Raw genomic sequence first — 19,688 nt, 5'->3', positions numbered from 1 at the left:
CTTTTAAAATTTACCTAGCAACTTTCAAATAACATACAATACAGAATTAACTCTAGTCATGATGCTGTACATTGATACCCAGAAATTACTTATTTTATAGCTGGAAATATGTACCTTTTGATGTCCTTCACTCATTCTATCCCCCACTGCACTCCCAACCACCCCTGGCAACACTCTGCAATGTGTTCTGGCTTTTTCAATCAATATATTTTGGCGCTCTTTCCATATGTATCAGAACCTACAGATGTACTTTATTCTTTTAAATGGCTGCATAATCATCATGATGATAATTAGCATTTATTGAACATGTGCAATATGCCAGTGCTGTTCCAAATGCTTCTATTTTCTCCTTTCTTAACTCTCATTATATGTACTGTAAATATAAAGGAATGAAGAAAAGGAAATTCTCGTTCATTGAATACTTCCCATGAGCTATACACTTTTAAATTGTATCTCATTTTATTCACAAAACAATCTGAGAAGGATGCACAATTATTCTCATTTGCATAGAAGGAGCATGGAGAGCTTAACTTTCTCAATTTCATACTGTTAGCAAACAGGGCAACACTACTTATGCTGAGGCCCATGCTATCTTTCTTGAATCTCAGAAGGAAGTGTTAGCTGGGGAGGTAAGGGTTAACTAGCTCTGGCTGGAAGAGCTGAATCACTCCAATAACTAGATTTGCTGGTTTCACTGAACCATTATCTGATCCTAAACTGCTGCAGTGACTTTCTGGAAACTTACTGCTCAGGAGCTTGATTTATCTTTTCCATAACCCTGACCTTGATGTTGATACCATTGCTCAGCCCTGACTTAACTGGCTTTTTGAAATGACTTCAGCATCAGGGTCTGGCAATTTGGACTTTGTAGGGCCTGAGGACTTGAATTTGCTTCTGAGAATCCAGTACCAAAAGGAGTTTCCCCAAGTGGGCCTGCATGACCTGATAGCAGCCAGCTTCCTGTGCTCTCCCTCACCTCGAGTTTTCTTTGAATTTGTACCTATTCTCTCCTTTCCTGGTCATTTGGGATAGGATCCCAACTCACTTCTGAAGCACATGCCAACCTTTTAATTTTTCTCTTACATCTTACAATTCCCCTTGCACAGTTTTCCATTTCTCAACTTATATATGTGCATAAATCCCTACTTTTGATCAATTGCAATCCATCTCCCTTTCCCCATCAATCTACCCTCTCTTCCTTTCACACTAATGACATTTTCAAAAGGGAATCTTGATCTTCTACGTCTTTGATTTCTTACTCACTCCTCACTGGAATTTGGCCGCTATGCTTCATTGCTGTTTCAAAAATTATCCATGACTTATCTAACTGCCCTACTGACCTCTCTTCTCACTCTCCCCACTTCCTCGTGGGCATTTGAGGCTGTTGGCCTCTCTCTCCTGATGCTCCTTTTCTCATTTCTGGGCCATGGTTCCCCCTCACTTTTTTCACTGTGCATTTAGATTTCTTATTTGCTTAAATGTAAGTACTCCCTGCAAATTCATACTCCTGGTCCTGCTAAATTTATACCCCTTCCTTCTGATCTAATTTTATGATTTCATTTATTTCCTCTGGCTTCCAAATTTTGGTCCAACCTGACTTCTTTCCAGATATCAGACCTTGCTTCCCAGCTGCCTGCTTCAGGTACCAATGTCCCTTCTGGGAACACAAACCCTACTCCATCTTGTTACCTGTGCATATCATGCATTGCATTCTGTCAGTGACTCAGGCTTCGCATTTGAGAGTCAGTTTGATCTCCTCCCAAGCATTTATCAAATTATGTAAAATCTATTTCTGGAATTTCTTGAACTTTCTAACCCTCTTTCAGCTGTCCTAGTTTAGGCTTTTACTATGTTTTCTCTCAACTATTGTGATAGTTTCTTAACAGATCTCTTTGAATTTATGGTTTGCCTTTAAATCTATCAACAGTGAATCTGCTAATGTCTATATCACATCATGTCACTTCCTTAAAACTTTCTGTGACAACTTATTGCAGGTTAAATTTCAATTCTGTAACTGGTGGTGAAATATCCCTCTCATCTGAGCCCAGCCTCTGCTTCTGCCTGTCATTGGTCATGGCCGATGCTCCTGACACCTTCTACCTCCTGGTTGCTCTCTCTCCATTAGGAAGGACATCACCATTTGCTCCTTTCTGCTTGGCAGCACACCAGTTTCCTAAGGGTGGGACATACTCCTAGGAGCTTTCCCAGATCCCCCAGGGAATAACAGCCCCTCTTCTAATCATCATAGACTTTGGCATAGCAGGTTAGCCTATAAGTTAAAGTCAGTACTGTAGCAGAAGACCAGAAAGGTAATTTGTGGAGGGTGGGGAAAAAAGAAAAACTCACATGGCATTTCAGTCTTACGGTGCAAGTTTTTCTTGAGTGTCAAGTGTGTTGCACACCCAGTTAAAGACTGGAGATGCCAATGGAATATCCCTTACTCTCAAGGAACTTGTACTAGGACTGGGAAGGAAAGATCTATGCCATATGACATCATTTCACTTAATGTGTGGTGTTGACAAAAGGGGCCAGGTGGGTATGTGACATTTCACTCCTTTTTGGTTTAAACATTTGTTTTTAATATTCTGACTTTGTACTTGGTATGGAAGGTTTGGAAGAATCTTATGGGAATAGTTTTTTTGTTTTTGTGTTTTTACCTTTCTCTTATTTCTTTATTTTGGGGTTAGTGTGGGGATGATGGTCTTCCAAATGCTAATAATGATAATTTTAGCAAAAATATATTTTAAAGGAAGTGTTTTCATGTACATCTTCAATTGTTTCCCACTGTACCTGGTGTAATCCATTCATGCCTTTAGCTATCCTTTTATAAGTACCCACTGAATGCCATGCTTATGGTAAAAATGATCTTGGGCTCTTCCCAGGAAGTTCAGTGTCATGACTCCAAACATCAAAGCTACAATTAGTGCACTGAGAGATGTTCAATGAGACCAAATGATCTGTTCTACTCTGCTGTGGGTGCCATTTGTTCTGAAGGCAGGTACACTCTAACACACTAATCTGGATTCCTTTAGAAGGTGGGCAATGGGAAATTCCAGGAACCATGTGCAGAGAGCAATGTTCTTGCACTAGGAGGGCTCATGTGCATTTTAAAAGTTTTGTAGCACCTATTAATATTAAAACATCATCAAATTTACAAGTAACCTGGATCTTACCAAAGCAGCTCCAAATGGAATTTTCCAGTAAATATTTACATAGGAGAGCTTTAAATATTATACTAGAAATCTTTCCAACCACAAAAATGTTGGGGGTTAAATATTAGAACAAAGGAACTGAGTAGAGTCAATAATACACCTTCCTTTGAGCAAAACACAGGTACCACTGTGTCCAGAACTAATGAGGAATGCACAGGATAATGAACTCAGAGAGCCAGGTACAAAGGCACAAGATGTGTACCATGGATAAACTCTGATTAATCACATCAAATCCCCTTCATGATGAGTCATTTAGAGGTAGAAACACATCTACTCAGTATTTTTAAAAATAATGTCCTTTCCAATATAAATGTCTATTTTTATTTTTATTCTCCTTCCTCTTTTCTGCCAACCTCCTACCCTCTCCCCTCTGGTAATCATCAGTTTGTTCTCTGTATCTATGAGTGTTTCTGCTCTGTTTTGTTTGTTGTTTGTTTGTTTTTAGATTCCACATATAAGTGAAATCATACGGTATTTGTCTTTCTCTATTTGACTATTTCACTTAACAAAATACCCTCTAGGACCATCTATGTTGTCTCAAGATATATATATACACACACACACATACCATATATATGTATATATATCATATCTTTATCCATTCTCTTTTATATATAATATTTCACCATATGTAAATATCACATATCCTTTATTAATTCATCTTTTGATGGATACCTAGGTTTTTTCCACATCTTGGCTTTATATATGATGCAATAATGAACACAAGGTTGCATATATCATTTCTAATTATTGTTTTAATTTTTAAAAACAAATAGCCAAAGTGGAAATGCTGGGTTATATGGTAGTTCTATGTTTAATTTTTTTTTTAGGAATCTCCATCTTGTTTTCCATAACATTCTATGAAAATGTCAACTTTTGAAAATTTGGAAAATCCAGGGAAACAGAAGGAATAGCAAGCAATTCACCAATCCACCTTGACATTCAAAGCACCTAGAATGTTTTAGGAGTTTTTTTCCAGCATTTGTTATTATTAAACTGAGAAACTAGGTTAAAAAATAATCCTCTAATAGACATTTAAATGGATCTATGGCTTTATTTGTTTTATTTGAGCCCACAACAACATCTTTCAGATTTGGGGAATGTTCTAAAGGAAAGTAGGATATGGTGAGTAAACCAAGTAAAACCCGAGAGAAACTGAGTCCAGGCCTGTTCAATGACTTACACAACCAGTTGTTTTCTAACCACTTTAGTCAAAAATACTGAAACAGCAGTCATATCAATAAGAAAAAATAGGATAGAAATATGAAGTGTAGATAATCTTACACTTAGCATAATTACTGAAATGAAGGCTTTCATTGAACATAAGCATTCTTGTATTTCAGAGATAAATACACACTATGCTATGTTGATCTGATTACATAATTATTCTTAATGAAGAGTGATTCTCTGTGATAAATGCTTCTCTTTTTAAATAATATTCTGTCATTTCACAAACACACAATTTGACCCACATAGAACTGTAGTTAAACCTTCTAGTTAAATTCCTTCAGAGCTGCCTGTTCTCAAGGAGTTGACATATATCACTGTAACATGAGTCATCTGCACAAGGGACATCATCCCCACAGCCTACCACAGTCCCTGTCCAGTTGCTTATCATCCCACATCAGAATGTATAACTCCTAGCTGGTGTTTTCCACAAAGTCTTATAAATATAAAACATTTCAAAGATTAATGCAACAAATCCATGTAGGTATGTTCACCACCCAAAATTAACAAGTGTTAACATTTTATTTCTAAATATGTGTGATATATATATATATATTTAATGAAGCAAAAGGAAATTTAATATCATGGATAAAATCAAAGTCCTTTTTTATCTGTATAGGTGGTTAAAAGTGCAGCATAAGAAATTTGGAAGACACAATTCAACCCACAGCAGCTGCTTGCATGCTGCAACATTAGAGCTGAGTAATGTAATAGAGACCATGTAATCTGCAAAGTCTAAAATGGTTGCTCTCTAGCCCTTTACAGCAAAGTTTGCTGTGGAAGTTTGCTGTTTCTTGCTATAAACAAAACTGTTTTGACATGGAAAATATTCAAAATATATTCTCCTGGTTCTCTGACCTTCTTAGAACACTCACAGCCCCACTCTGGAGAATGCAGGACTTCCAGAGCCCTGGCATGTGCCCGGCAGGCAGTGGGGCCAGGAACTTACTCCAGAGAGTGATATTTTCAGCTTTCCTCAGAAAATATCTAACCTGCATCCATTCTAAAGTTTCAGTCTGCAGAAGGGAGGCCAGGACACATGTATCTGTTCTCTTGGTTCCTCATCTATTAAGATGGAAAGGGTTAGGTTTTCATTTCTTCCTCAGAGTTAGGGAATCCTTCTGTATCACAATCTACTCCCATCCAAATAGCTCAAACAAGGCATTTGTTAGTTAGGCAGGACTCTGCAGAGGAGGTCAATGTGATTAGGAGGAGTCGCTTAGTAGATGGTTACAGTGGGTAAGTTGTAAAGTGAAAGCTGGAGCTGGAGAATCCTAGAGGGAGATTGCAGGAAAATTGGTTTCAAGTTACCCATCCTGGACAGGACATTTGGCAAACAGTATAGCACAGTGTAGTATTCAGAGTGAGAGTTTGGAACCTGCCCCACATACCAGCTTTGTGACCTTGAGTGAGTTATACAACTTCTCTAAGGCTCAAATTTCTCACTTGTAAAGTGAAGGATCATAATGGTACTTACCTCAGTAGTTTGTTGTGTTGTAGGAAATACTGCCTATGAGTGTATATCAGGCACTAGGCAAGCCTTCAAGGACAGGATGGTCACCATAATCAAGGCTGTCATGAAATTCTCAAATATTACTGTTGTGAGTACAGAGAGGGAAAACCATCTGTAAGTACTACTCGAATGTAAGATGTTATTCCCTATATGATGTTAGGCTGGGTAGGTTGGAAAAAGTTGGAGGGTATGGCTTTGTCTTCACTGTGAGGCATTTATGAAGTAGGAGTGAATGTAGGCAAAAGAACCAGAAATGGAAAGTGATAAAGCTGGAACCCCAGAAGAACCGAAAATGAGGCCAGAAAAACAAGCAGAAACACATGAAGGTGATACTAATGGTAAGAGGGAGGGAAAAGTGTTGCCTTAAGGGACCTATGTTCTTAGGGAGTAGGCAGTAGTGTAGGACTAAGCTGAGAAAAGTGTAATTTTAAAAAACCTGCATAAAGGTGCGGGCTGTGAACCAAAGCATCACAGGTTCAATTCCCAGTCAGGGCACATGCCTGGATTGCAGGCCATGGCCCCCAGCAACCACACATTGATGTTTCTCTCTCTCTCTCTTTCTCCCTCCCTTCCCTCTCTAAAAATAAATAAATAAAATCTTAAAAAAAACCCTACATAAAGGATACATGTGTTTACATGATGCTTGGCCTTTTGTTGAATGTGATTATTTAAATTAATCACGTTCATTCATAAGACTACATTTGTGAGCTCTAAGAATGACACAAGTCTTCTGTGAAATATATGATCAGAGATTTTTTTGTTTCTTCTTTTGCATTTTACTTTATTTGCTTTTTTGTTCAGAGAGTCCACTATCACAGGCTCTGTCCAGCCATGTGATTCTCTTGGTCCCAGAGTTCTTGGATCCAGCCCTCACCCAGGAAAAGGCCTTTGCCCATGACGTCAGCAACAAACAACACACACCTGCAGAGGAGTCCAAAGTTCCACAGCCAGAGGACACGTTCCTCCCTGAGCAGGGTAGTGACATCTCCAGTTCCTCAGCAAACGTCATGCAACCCAAGGAAGGTGATACCCCCAATACCTCAACAAAAATCATCCCACCAAAGCAGGGTGACACATGCAGTTCCCCAGGAAAAACCATCTTGCCTAAAGAAGATAACACCTTTAATTCCTCAGAAAACAACATCTTCCATAAAAAGGGTAACACTGCTAATTCCTCAGAAAAAAACATCCAATCCAAGCAGGATGATATCTCCAATTCCCCAACCAAAACCATCCCACTCAAGCAGGATGACATCCTCAGGTCCTCAGGAAAAACCATCTTGTCTAAAGAAGGTAAAACCCCTAATTTCTCAGAAGAAAACATTCCATCCAAGCAAGTTGACACCCCCACATCCTCGGCAAAAAACATCCTGCCCAAGCAGGCTGACACCTCCAAGTCCTCAGCAAAAGCCATCCCGTCCGAGCAGGTTGACACCCCCAGTTCCTCAGAAAGCAACGTCCTGCTCAAGCAGGATGACACCCTCAATTTCTCAGAAAAAACCATCCTGCTCAAGCAGGCTGACACACCCATTTCCTCAGCCAAAACCATCCAGCCAAAGCAAGACAAAACCCCCAATCTCTCGGGAAAAACCATTTCACCTAAACAGGGTGATAGCCCTAAATCCTCAGAAGAAACTGTCCAGTCAAAGCAGGGCAATACCCCCAAGCTCTCAGCAAAATTCATTTCACCCAAGGAGGGTGACATCTCCAACTCAGAAAAAAACATTTCACCCGAGCAGGATTACACCTCCAAATCTCCAGAAGAAAACATCCAACCAAAGCAGGGCAATACCCCCAAGCTCTCAGAAAAATTCATTTCACCCAAGGAGGGTGACATTTCTGACTCCTCAGAAAAAAACATTTCACCAAGGCAGAGTGACACCTCCAAACCTCCAGAAGAAACCGTCCAGCCCAAGGAGGGTGAAACCATCGAATCCTCAGAAGAAACCATTCAGCCAGTAGAAGGTGACATCCCAGCAGAAGAAACACTGGAGCTCTTGGAGGTCAACATGGTGAAAGTGATCCTGAACAAAGAGGATTTTGAGTTGGCGCTCAAGGAGGCTGGAGAGAAGCTAGTGGCTGTGGACTTCTCAGCCATGTGGTGTGGACCCTGCAGGACCATCAGGCCCCTTTTCCATTCCCTGTCTGTGAAGCATGAGGATGTAGTGTTCCTGGAAGTGGATATTGATGAGTGTGAGGAGGTGGTGAAAGACTGTGAGATCATTGGCATTCCAACCTTTCAGTTTTACAAAAAAGAAGAAAAGGTGGGTGAATTTTGTGGCGCCCTTGAGGAAAAACTCAAAACGATCATTGAAGAATTAAAGTAGTGCATTCTGAAAGCGTTGCAAAGAGTCAGCTTGTGACTTTTTGTTTATAAAAAAGAGGTATAACAAAATTGCATGTCCAAATGGTACTTACTTATAAATTATAGATGTTAACTGTGCCCATTTCAAAAAGAAGTCAAAGCACTCAAGTATATTATGACCATATTTTTCTTGGTAGAAAAGTATGATATTAGAATTTCCTTTGGTGGAGATTGGATTCCAGCTGTCCCCTATTTTTTTTATCTTGATTTTTTTTCCTCACCCTTGAAAATTGAAAATTCAGCTCAATTTTTGTCAGCAGAGATGTTGGAAATTTAGACAGTTCTCTAGAAGTACATAATTTAAAAATGGAAAGTTCTCATGTTCACATATATTTTGGGTTTCTGATATTTTTATAAATAAAGAATCTGAAAGATTCACATATCATATCTAACCTTATGTGGGGAGTGCTATGGAGGATTCAGGAAGTCCCATGGGCCTGACAACCTGATTCATTGGTGGCAACCCTGAGATCAAGGCTACGGTTCCAGATTTCAAGTCTAGGTCCCTTTTTCCTAATAAATGCTCACAAAATCTGAGACAGAGCTCAAAAACTCTTGATTTTCTCAGGCTAAGAGCTTTATTATTGAGGTTTAAGTCACTGTGCTCCTTGGCACCATTATGACATCAGTTCCCTGGTGGCAAAGTTCCTATTTTGTCTCCTTGGTAACTAGGTTCCTGACATCTGTTCCCAGATGTCTCAGAGCCCAAGGCCCTGGTATGGTCCATAGATGGTGGCTTGGTCTGTCCAGTGAATGCCTAAAACTGCAGATAGCAATGAACCCTCTGTATACTGTGTTTTTTCTATACATACATGCCTTTTCACATAAAGGCTTCTTTTTGACATACTGATTGCCAGTATAATTACTCATGTGCTTTGGGGCTGTTATCAAGTGAAATAAAGTTTACTTGAACACAAGCACTGTGATAGCATGATAGTCAATCTGATAACCAAGTCCCAATCTGATAACCAATCTGATAACTCAGTGACAAATGCACAGGGACCATATAAAGTGTAGAAGTGCTGGACAAAGGATGATTCATGTCCTGGGCAAGTTGGAGTCAGATGACACATGATTTCATCAAGCTACTTAAAACAATTAAAACTTAATGAATTAAGGTTTTGCAATTTAAAGTTTGTGAATTGTTTACTTCTTCAATATTCCACTTAATATTTTCAGACCACAGTTAACCAGGGGTAACTGAAACCATGGAAAGCAAAATTGTTGTAAAGGGAAGGTTACTAGGGTTTTTGGGTTTAAGTATATATATTTAAATATATATATATATCTGCATATACTCAATGTATACAATCTGATGATTTTGGACATGTGTTCATACCCATAATATCATTATCATAATCAAGGTAATTAACATACTCATCACCTTTACAAATTTCCCTGTGTGTCCTTTTCCTTTCTGTGTGTGGTAAGAGTCCTCAATATGAGATCTAACCTCTTAACAAGTTTTTAAGTGTACAATACTGTATTTTTTAACTGTAGGCACTATGCTGTACAGCAAATCTCTAGAGCTTATTCATCTTTTATAACCATAACTTTATACCCATGAAAAAACAACTCCTTATTTTCCCCTTTTCCTTGTCAACCACTATTCTATCTTCTGCTGGTTCAGAATGTTTTAAAGAATTTGAACTAGTTGCCAACATTTCAAAAATCAGGATTACCTTTAATATATTGCATTTTAGGTTTTCTTGAAAAATTGTACAATATGGTAACCCAAGTTTGCATTATCTCAATTAGTCTAATCTTAAGAGCTGAGTGACAGCTGCCTCCATTAGAGTGGCATGCATTCTCCATGAGGAACCTGGCTGGCTTCTTCAATTATCCAGCTGAGTTGCCAGCCCTGTCTTCAGTTAACTGCAGGAGTGGGACTGCTCCAGCAACGTGTCCAACATGTGTCTTTCCTGACTGTCCTTACTATCTTGGTCATAGACCTTATTTGAGCCATTAAAAACAGCCATCTAACAGCAGCAAACAAAACATCATACATACTTGGCCTTTTTTCCCAAAAGATTTGGAATGATTAATGATAAAGATAATCATCTAATAAGAGAAAATTAGAAACATGAAAATAAATAATAAGTCAACACTGAGGGCTCATATCATTGCTCCAATTAAGTGACAAGTTTTGTTCTGAGCTTTTTAGCAATGAGAAGGTGGAGGAAGAAAAAGGAAACAAAGTTAACACTGTAAAGGAGCAAACATTGAAAAAGGAAATCAAAGCTTTCCTGTAACTAGGCTCCTGAATGGAATTTTTTATCTGAGACCTTAAGTTTGAGACATTGAACAATGGATAGCATTCTTGACAATATTTTTTATAATATATTTGGAAGAAATTTTTATAGGGCTATTCCTGGTAATAATCATTCATAGAAGCCAAAGCTGTGATCATAAAGCACTTTCCCATTAGAGGATTCTAGATTCAGTATGTCTGTTGTTTTTGTATTTTCATATGCATATGTACTTTTACTAATGATTCAGACAGCTATTGTTTGCTTTGCTTTGTAAAGAAACCTTCCTTTGACTTTTTCAATTTTCCTATTTTCCATAAGGAACAAGCCTAGTTTTGATATAAAATTATCTGCTTAGACATTTAGGCCCAGATTTCAATAAATTAATCCAAACCTTCTGCTCTCAGAGCCCCATGTGGACAACTTAGTGAGCCACACAACACTTTAGCTTGTATAATTTTAAGGACTAGGGTCCCTGAAATCTAACATGAATAATTACACCATTTTTTTTCTGGGACTGTAGTATTGAAGACATTTCTATTACAGGTTTTTCTTTAAATTGAAGTTACTAAATGATGACATGCACAATGGCCTAAAAAAATCCTTTAAAATAATTGTAATGGATTTTTCAGGTGATTTTATACTATCCCTGATACAAATCGAGGGAGGAAGACAAAGCAAAACTTTGCAAAGGGAATTCTGTTGGGTCAGGAAAATGTGGAGCAAACAGTGTGGTTCTCTGATGATCTATCTATTTTGATCTAAGGATAGATAAACTACCAGAGAATTAATTCATGTCCTTTAAACTGCACACCATAAGCAACATTTCTCTTGATTTTGGGGATAACAGTCAAATGGTAGCCAGGTCAAATTACATTTAGTCTCTGGCAGAAAGCTTGAATATAAACATTCTATTTTGCCATTTAAGACAAATCATGCACTTAAATAAACCAAGCAATTGTTTTGACCTCTAATATGTAACATGAAGATGAAATAAGCATTTCTAATGAGAAGGAAGATTCCAAATAATCAACTTGACTGTGAATGATGATAATCTAACTAAAACCTTAATAAAAGTCAATGGAAAACCTTGTATCTATTGATAAGAAAGCTCAACAAAGTGACAGTATACAGAGTAATAGCCAAAAAATCAATAGTTTCCTTTTGATTCAGTGGCAAATAATTGGGAATCATTATGGGAAAAGGTCTCATTCACAACAGTGGCAAAAAATAAAATATCTAACAACATTCCTAAGAAGAATGGTGAGGATTATTAAAACTAAATGTAAAAGTTCTGAGAAGTATACAAAAAGAAGTTATGAATAAAGTGAGAAACAGTTCAAGTTTCCCATTAGAGAAAAAACTTGAAAGATATTGATTCTTTTCACTTCATTTAGCAGACATAATATAATCACAAACCCACATCTCAATGAGATTATTGAGAGAACTTTACTAAATACTTAAAAATTTATTGAAAGTCATTCCCAAGAGTAGATAAGAACAAGTGTTAATTGAAAGGTAATTAAGAGCCATCTTCCAGTCAAGATGTCAGCATAGGTAAACACAGTTTGCCTCCTCACACAATCACATCAAAATTACTAAAATATAGAACAACCATTACTCAGAACCAGTAGAAATCAAGTTGAATTGAAGTCTGATAACTATGAAATTAAAGAAACCACATCCATCCAAACTGGGAGTGGTAAAGAGGTAGAATGTGCTAGTCCTACATCTACATTATTACTGGAAAAAAATTCAGAAGGAATATCTTAAGAATGAGGAGGCCCCAGCCCCACACCAGACCTTCCCCCAGGGTTCCAGTGCCAGGAGAAAAATCACCATAAATTCTGGCTGCAAAACCAGCAGAAATTGAGTCAGTAGAAGAAACTTCTGGAGTCTCAAGCAGCTGGCCTTAAAGAAACCACACACGGACTTACTCAGACTCACTCCCTCTGAGCTCCAGCACTGGTGTAGCAGTTTGAAAGGTACCAGTGGCATACAAGGAGGAACTGAAGTGTGTGGCATAAAGGTTAGAGTTGGGGGACAGCTTTCTCCCAGACGGAATGTCAGAGAGAGGCTGCTGTCCCTTTTCTGAAACTGCCCCAACAGAGCCAAAGATCTGTCAGGTAGATGTCACATCTGAGACTCCATCAACCTAGCTAACACTGTTTGCCCAAACCTGAAGATCCCATGAGGCTCTTCCTGCCCAACTTATGGCCTCAGCCAAGCTGAAAACTGTGACTTTTCCATATGAATGGCTGATCTTGGCTTATGCTTCACAACTTCCAAAATCTTATCAAACATGCAACAGCTGGCCTCAGTAAGCTCTCATACCTCTTAAGTGGCCCCAAGCCCAGCACTAACAGCAGCCAGCCTAGATTCACAGCTCGGCTTTACCTAGAAATCTCCAAGCCCAGTACAAGTAGCATCCATCTCAGAATGCTTTATAGTTCGGGCAGGGTGGCCCTGGACAGAACACTGATGGGGGCTAACCTTGGCTTGCACCACTCAGGAAACCCAGACCATATGCACCCAGTGGGCAGCTACAGACCACAAGCAATACCACCTGGCTCCTGCATAGGTGACCCTCCACAGAGGGCAGAGGTTGATGATCTGAGCCAATCTTTGCAGCTGACTGGCCTGGGTAAATTTCTCCCATTGATTTTCCAAAAGCAATCAAGGCTCAACTATAAGAGGAGGGTATACTCAACCCACATGAAGGGTACACCTCGAGTAGCCAGCTTGGGTGATAGAGGAGGCTGTGCCACTGGACCCTAGAGGATGTCTACTGCATTATACTATGCTACCAAGACAGGGAGTCATAGCAGCTCTACCTAATATGTAGAAACAAACACAGGGAAGCTGCCAAAGTAAGGAGACAAAGAAACAAGGCCCATATGAAAGAACAGATCAAAACTTCAGAAAAAGAACTAAACAAAGTGGAAATAAGCAACCTATCAGATGCAGAGTTGAAACCCTGGTTACAAGGATGCTCAAATAATTTACTGTGGACCTCACCAGCATAAAAAAGACCCAGTCAGAGATGAAGCATACACTAATTGAAGTAAAGAACAAGGGACCCAAGATGGTGGAGGAGCAAGTGAAAGCTACACCAACCTCCTCCCAGGACCAACTGGAATTACAACTACATTGTAGAGAAGTCATCCTGAATAACTAACTGAACACTAGCTGAAGAGAAGCCTTATAACCATGGGCAGACAGAAGAAAACACTTCAGCACAACATGACTGGGAGTTCAGAGGAGAGGCAAGAGGGCTGGCGGGGCTCCCACTGGTGTCAGTGGAAGTTCTGGAGGGATATTTCAGTGGTTGGGGGAGTTCCCCCTGAGAAGTGTGGGGTCTAAACCCCAAGCTGGGCTCCCCAGTGTATAGCACCGGAACCAGAAAGGAATTCAGATAACAACCAACTGTGAAAAGCATCAGGGGGTCTGTAGGCCAGGGAGAGATAGCTGGGGAAGCAGAGAGACTTTTAAAGGGCCAAAGCACAAAATTTCATTTGCAGCCACTTACCCTGGGTGCTGGCAAAAGGAGGGCAGAGTGGACTACAGATGCTTGAGGAGAGTCTGGGTTTGGTGGCTCTGGGGATAGAACTGAAGGAAAAAACACCAGGATCCATGTGCTGAGTCATTCCCCCAAATATTGGAGCCATCCCTCTAAGGCAGAGCGCTTCTCTTGGAATGTCATCAGCCTGAGGGGAAGTAATAGCCTGAACCATAGGAATTATTTGGCCCCACCCTGTGGTGCTCAAGACTGATTGCTCATTACAGATAGATTAGATTTACAACTGATCACTTTAATAGCTGATTAGTTTAACATATAAGGCAGAAAATACAAAGCAGCAGCCAAAATGGGAAGAAAAAGAAATAGACCCTGGATTTCCAGCCAAGATGGAGGTATAGGTAGACACACTGTGCCTCCTCACACAACCAAAAGCAGGACAACAACAAATTTAAAAATAAAAAACAACCAGAACTGACAGAAAATAAAACTGTATGGAAGTCCAACAAGCAAGGAGTTAAAGAAGAAACATTTATCCAGACTGGTAGAAAAGGCAGAGATGGGCAGCTGGGTGGAGAGGACTTGCGACAAGGCACCTGGCTGGACTGGGTGGCCCCACATTTGTGTGCAGATAAACTGGGAGGGACAACTGGGGAGCAAGACAGACTGCACAACCCAGGGATCCAGTGCAGAGAAATAAAGCCTCAAAGCTCTGAGTGAAAACACCTGTGGGGGCTGAGGTGGCAGTGGGAGAAACTCTCAACCTCATAGGAGAGTTCATTGAAGAGACCCAAAGGGTCCTAGCATGTACAGAAACCCACCCACCTGGGAATCAACTCTAGAATAGCCCAATTTGATTGTGGGTAGTGCCAGGAGTGACTGAAAACCAGCAGAGAGCAGAGCAAGCAGCACTGTTACCTCTCGGACCCCTCCCCCACATACAGCATCACAATGCAGCAAAGTGGGTTGCCCCAACTTGGTGAATACCTAAGGCTCCACCCCTTACCATGTTACAGGTGTACTAAGAGAAAAAAAATGTCCCAAATGAAAGAACAGATAAAAACTCCAGAAAAATACAACCAAGCGAGAAAGAGATAGCCAACCTATCAGAAGCACAGTTCAAAACACGAGCAATCAGGATGCTCACAGGACTGACTGAGCTCAGTTGCAAAACGAAGGAACAAATGAAGGCTACCCAAAGTGAAATAAGGCAAAATATACAGGAAACCAACAGTGACAGGAAGGAAACCGGGACTCGAATCAACAGTTTGGACCAGAAGGTAGAAAGAAATATTCAACCAGAACAGAATGATCAAACAAGAATTCAAAAAAATGAAGAAAGGCTTGGGAACCTCTGGGAAAACTTTAAGTGTTCTAACATACAAATCATAGGCATGACAGAAAGAGAAGAGGAACAACAAGAAATTGAAAACTTATTTGAAAACATAATGCAGGAGAACTTCCCCAATCTGGCAGAGGAAATAGATTTCCAGGAAGTCCTGGAAGGTCAGAGAGTCCCAAAAAGTTGACCCAAAGAAGCACACACCAAGGCACACCATAATTACATTACCCAAGATTAAAGAGGAGGAGACAATCTTAAAAGCAGCAAGAGAAAAGGAAAGAGTTACCCACAAAGGAGTTCCTATAAGACTATCAGCTGATTTCTCAAATAAAACCTTACAGGCAAGAAGGGGCTGGAAAGAAGTACTCAAAGTCATGAAAGGCAAGGACCTGCATCCAAGATTACTCTATCCAGCAAAGCTATCACTTAGAATAGAATGGCAGATAAAGTACTTCCCTGATAAGGCCAAGTTAAAGGAGTTCATCATTGCCAAGCCCTTATTGTATGAAATGTTAAAGGGATTTACCTAAGAAAAAGGATAAAAAAAATATGAACAGTAAAATGACAGCAAACTCACAATTATTAACAACTGAACCTTAACAAAAAAAAAAAAACTAAGCAAACAACTAGAACAGGAGCAGAATCACAGAAATGGAGATAACATGGAGAGTTGTAAGTGGGGGAGTGGAAGGGGTAAAATGGGCAAAAAGGTACAGGGAATAAGGAGCATAAATGGTAGGTACAAAATAGACAGGGGGAGGTTAAGAATAGTATCTGAAATGTAGAAGCCAAAGAACTTATATGTATGACCCGTGGACTTGAACTAAAGGGGGGGAATGAGGGTGGGAGGGGCTGTGCAGGGTGGAGGGGAATAAAGGGGGGAAAATGGGACAACTGTAATAGCATAATCAATAAAATATATTTTTAAAAAAGATATACACCCCAAATGAAAGAACAAGAGAATTCTCCAGAGGAACTAGATGAAGTGAAAGCAAGTGATTTATTAGGTAGTTTAGAGTAATGATTATAAGGATACTCAACAGCATGAAAAAATACATAGAAACCATAAAAAAAGACCATTTAGAAATAAGGAATGCAATATCTGAGATAAATAATACACTGGAAGGAATAAACAGTAAGTTAGATGAAGCAGAGGATTGAATCAGTGTTTTAGAAGACAGTAGAAAAAACAACTAGACAGAGCAGCAAAAAGAAAAAATAATTTAAAAATATGAGGAGAGCTTAAGAAACATCTAGGACATGAAGTGTAAAAATATCCACATCATGGGAATACCAGAAGAAGGAATGAGCAAGGGATTGAAAACCTATTTGAAGAAATAATAACTAAAACTTCCCTGATCTTGTGAAGGAAAAAGACATACAAATCCAGGAAACTCAGAGTCTCAAACAAGTTGGACCCAAAGAGGCCCACACCAAGACACATCATACTTAAAGTGACAATGCTTAAAGATAAGGAGAGGATCCTAACAGCCACAAGAGAAAAGAAGGTAGTTATCTACCAGGGAGCACCACTGAGACTGTCATCTGATTTCTCATCAGAAACACTTCAGACCACAAGGGAGTGGCATGAAATATTCAAGGTGATGAAAAGCAAGGACCTGCAACCAAGGCTACTTTACCCAGCAAGGCGATCATTTAAAGTCAAAGGAGAAATAAGAAGCTTCAAAGACGAGAAAAAACTAAAGGAACTTGTTACCATCAAACCAATACTGCAACAAATGTTAAAGGCCTTGCTTTAAGAAGCAGAAAAAAAAAAAGAGAAAGGGGGGAAAATCCCAGAGGAAAACAGTCTAACAATAAAATGGCACTACATAGATATCTATCAATAATAAATTTAAATGTATATGACTTAAATGTTCCAACAAAAAGAGAGAGGGTAGCTGAATGGATAAGCAAAGAAGACCCATATATGGGCTGCTTCCAAGATACCCATCTCAGATCAAACGATAAACACAGACTAAAAGTAAAGAGATGGAAAAAGATATTTTATACAAATGGAAAAGAAAAAAAGATGGGGTAGCAGTACTTATGTCCAACAAAATAGACTTTAAAACCAAGGCAATAGTAGGAGACAAAGAAGGACACTATATATAATGATAAAGGGAACAATTCAACAAGAGCATATAACCTTATCAAACATTTACACACCAAACATAGGAGCACCTAAATATGTGAAGCAAACTTGAGGGACATAAAAGGAGAGATTGTCAGAAATACATTCACAGTTGGGTATTTTAATACCCTATTGACTTCAATGGATAGATATTCCAGGCAGAAAATCAACAAGGAGACAGTGGCCTTAAATGACACACCAGATCAAATGGATTTATTTGATATCTTCAGAGCATTTCACCCCAATGCAGTAGAATGTAGATACATTTCAAGTGCACATGGAATGTTTTATAGGATAGATTATATGCTAGGACACAAAACAAGTTTCAATAAACTTAAGAATATTGAAATAATATCAAGCATCTTCTTAGACCACAATGCTATGAAACTAGAAATCAAATCACAAGAAGAACATGAAAAACATACGAAGACATGGCAGCTAGATAGCCTGTTATTAAACAATGAATGGGTCAAAAATGAGAACAAGGAAGAAGTCAAAGATATCTTGAAACAAATGAAAAGGAGGACACAACAATCCAAAGTCTGTGGGACACTGGGAAAACAATCGTAAGAGGGAAATTCATAGCATTACAGGACTATCTCAAAAAGCAAGGAAAAGCTCAAATAATCTAACTTCACACTTAAAGGAACTTGGAAAAAAGGACAACAAAAAAGCCCAATGTAAGTAGAAGGAAGGAAATAATTAAGATCACAGTAGAAATAAATGAAAGAGCCTAAAAAGAGATGCAAAAGACCAAAGAATATAAAAGCTGTTTCTTTGAAAAGATATACAAGACTGATATACTTTTTAAAATATATTTTATTGATTATGCTTTTACAGTTGTTCCATTTCCCCCCTTCACTCCCCTCCACCCTGTACACCCTCTCCCACCCATATCCCCCCTTTAGTCATGTCCATGTGTCATACTTATAAGTTCTTTAGCTTCTATATTTCCCATACTATTCTTACCCTCCCCTTATCTATTTTCAACCTACAGTCTATGCTACTTATTCTCTGTACCTTTTCCCCCTCTCTCCTCCTCCCACTCCCCTATTGCTAACCCTCCATGTGATCTCCATTTCTGTGGTTCTGTTCCTGTTCTAGTTGTTTGCTTAGATTCTTTTGGTTTTGCTTTAGGTGTGGTTGTTAATAATTGTGAGTTTGATGTCCTTTTACTATACATGTTTTTTCTGGATCTTCTTTTCTTAGATAAGTCCCTTTAACATTCCATAAAATAAGGGCTAGGTGATGATGAACTCCTTTAACTTGACCTTATCTGAGAAGTCCTTTATCTGCCCTTCCATTCTAAATGAAAGCTTTGCTGGATACAGTAATCTGGGATATAGTTCCTTGTCTTTCATGACTTGGAATACTTCTTTCCAGCCCCTTCTTGCCTGTAAGGTCTCTTTTGAGAAATCAGCTGACAGTCTGATGGGAACTCCTTTGTAGGTTACTGTCCCCTTATCTCTTGCTGCTTCTAGGATTCTCTCCTTCATTTTTACCTTGGTTAATGTAATTATGATGTGCCTTGGTGTGTTCCTTCTTGGGTCCAACTTCTTTGGAGCTCTGTGAGCTTCCTGGATTTCCTGGAAGTCTATTTCTTTTGCCAGAATGGGGAAGTTCTCCTTTATTATTTGTTCAAATATGTGTTCAATCTGTTGCTTTTCCTCTTCCCCTTCTGGTACCCCTATAATTCGGATGTTGGAACATTTAAAGATGTCTTGGAGGTTCCTAAGCTTCTCCTCATTTTTTTGAATTCTTATTTCTTCATTCTTTCCTGTTTGGTTGTTTTTTTCTTTCTTCTGGTCCACTCTATTGTTCTGAGTCCCAGTTTCCTTCCCATCACTATTGGTTCTCCGTGCATCTTCCTTCATCTCTTTTATGGTAACCTGCATTTTTTTTCATCTAATTTGCGCCCAAAATCAACCAATTCTGTGAGCTTCCTGATCACCAGTGTTTTGAACTGTGCATCTGATAAATTGGCTATCTCTTGGTCGCTCAAAAGGATGAGTCCTAGGGCATTGATCTGTTCTTCTGTTTGAGACATGTCTCTCTCTCTCTTTTTTTTTTTTTTTTTTTTGGTCTGGTCGCTCCTGTTATGGTGAGGGGTGGAGCTTTAGGTGTTCACC

The 19,688-nt window shown here is 39.1% G+C and overlaps 1 protein-coding gene across 1 annotated transcript; it reads left to right on the top strand.

Annotated features, from left to right (window-relative positions):
- Positions 1-6,205: 6,205 nt before the first annotated feature.
- TXNDC2 (thioredoxin domain containing 2) lies at positions 6,206-8,279 on the top strand. The gene is made up of 2 exons (XM_045850287.1): positions 6,206-6,290; positions 6,754-8,279. Exons 1-2 carry the CDS (start codon positions 6,206-6,208, stop codon positions 8,277-8,279), a joined length of 1,611 nt encoding a protein of 536 aa, XP_045706243.1.
- The last annotated feature ends 11,409 nt before the right edge of the window (positions 8,280-19,688 follow it).

This window comes from Phyllostomus hastatus, unplaced genomic scaffold (genome assembly GCF_019186645.2).
Source record: "Phyllostomus hastatus isolate PE091 unplaced genomic scaffold, TTU_PhHast_1.1 phas_contig_80, whole genome shotgun sequence".
Taxonomy (NCBI): domain Eukaryota; kingdom Metazoa; phylum Chordata; class Mammalia; order Chiroptera; family Phyllostomidae; genus Phyllostomus; species Phyllostomus hastatus.
Note: the sequence above shows the minus strand (reverse complement) of the source record. Positions and strands in the feature narration are given on the sequence as shown.

What these genes read in the sequence shown, in the direction of transcription:
- TXNDC2 (XM_045850287.1), top strand. Translation starts at nt 6,206, where the DNA reads ATGGAAAGTGATAAAGCTGGAACCCCAGAAGAACCGAAAATGAGGCCA. An exon ending in ACATGAAGGTGATACTAATG is followed by an intron (nt 6,291 to 6,753) that starts GTAAGAGGGAGG and finishes TTTTTTGTTCAG; the next exon opens with AGAGTCCACTATCACAGGCT.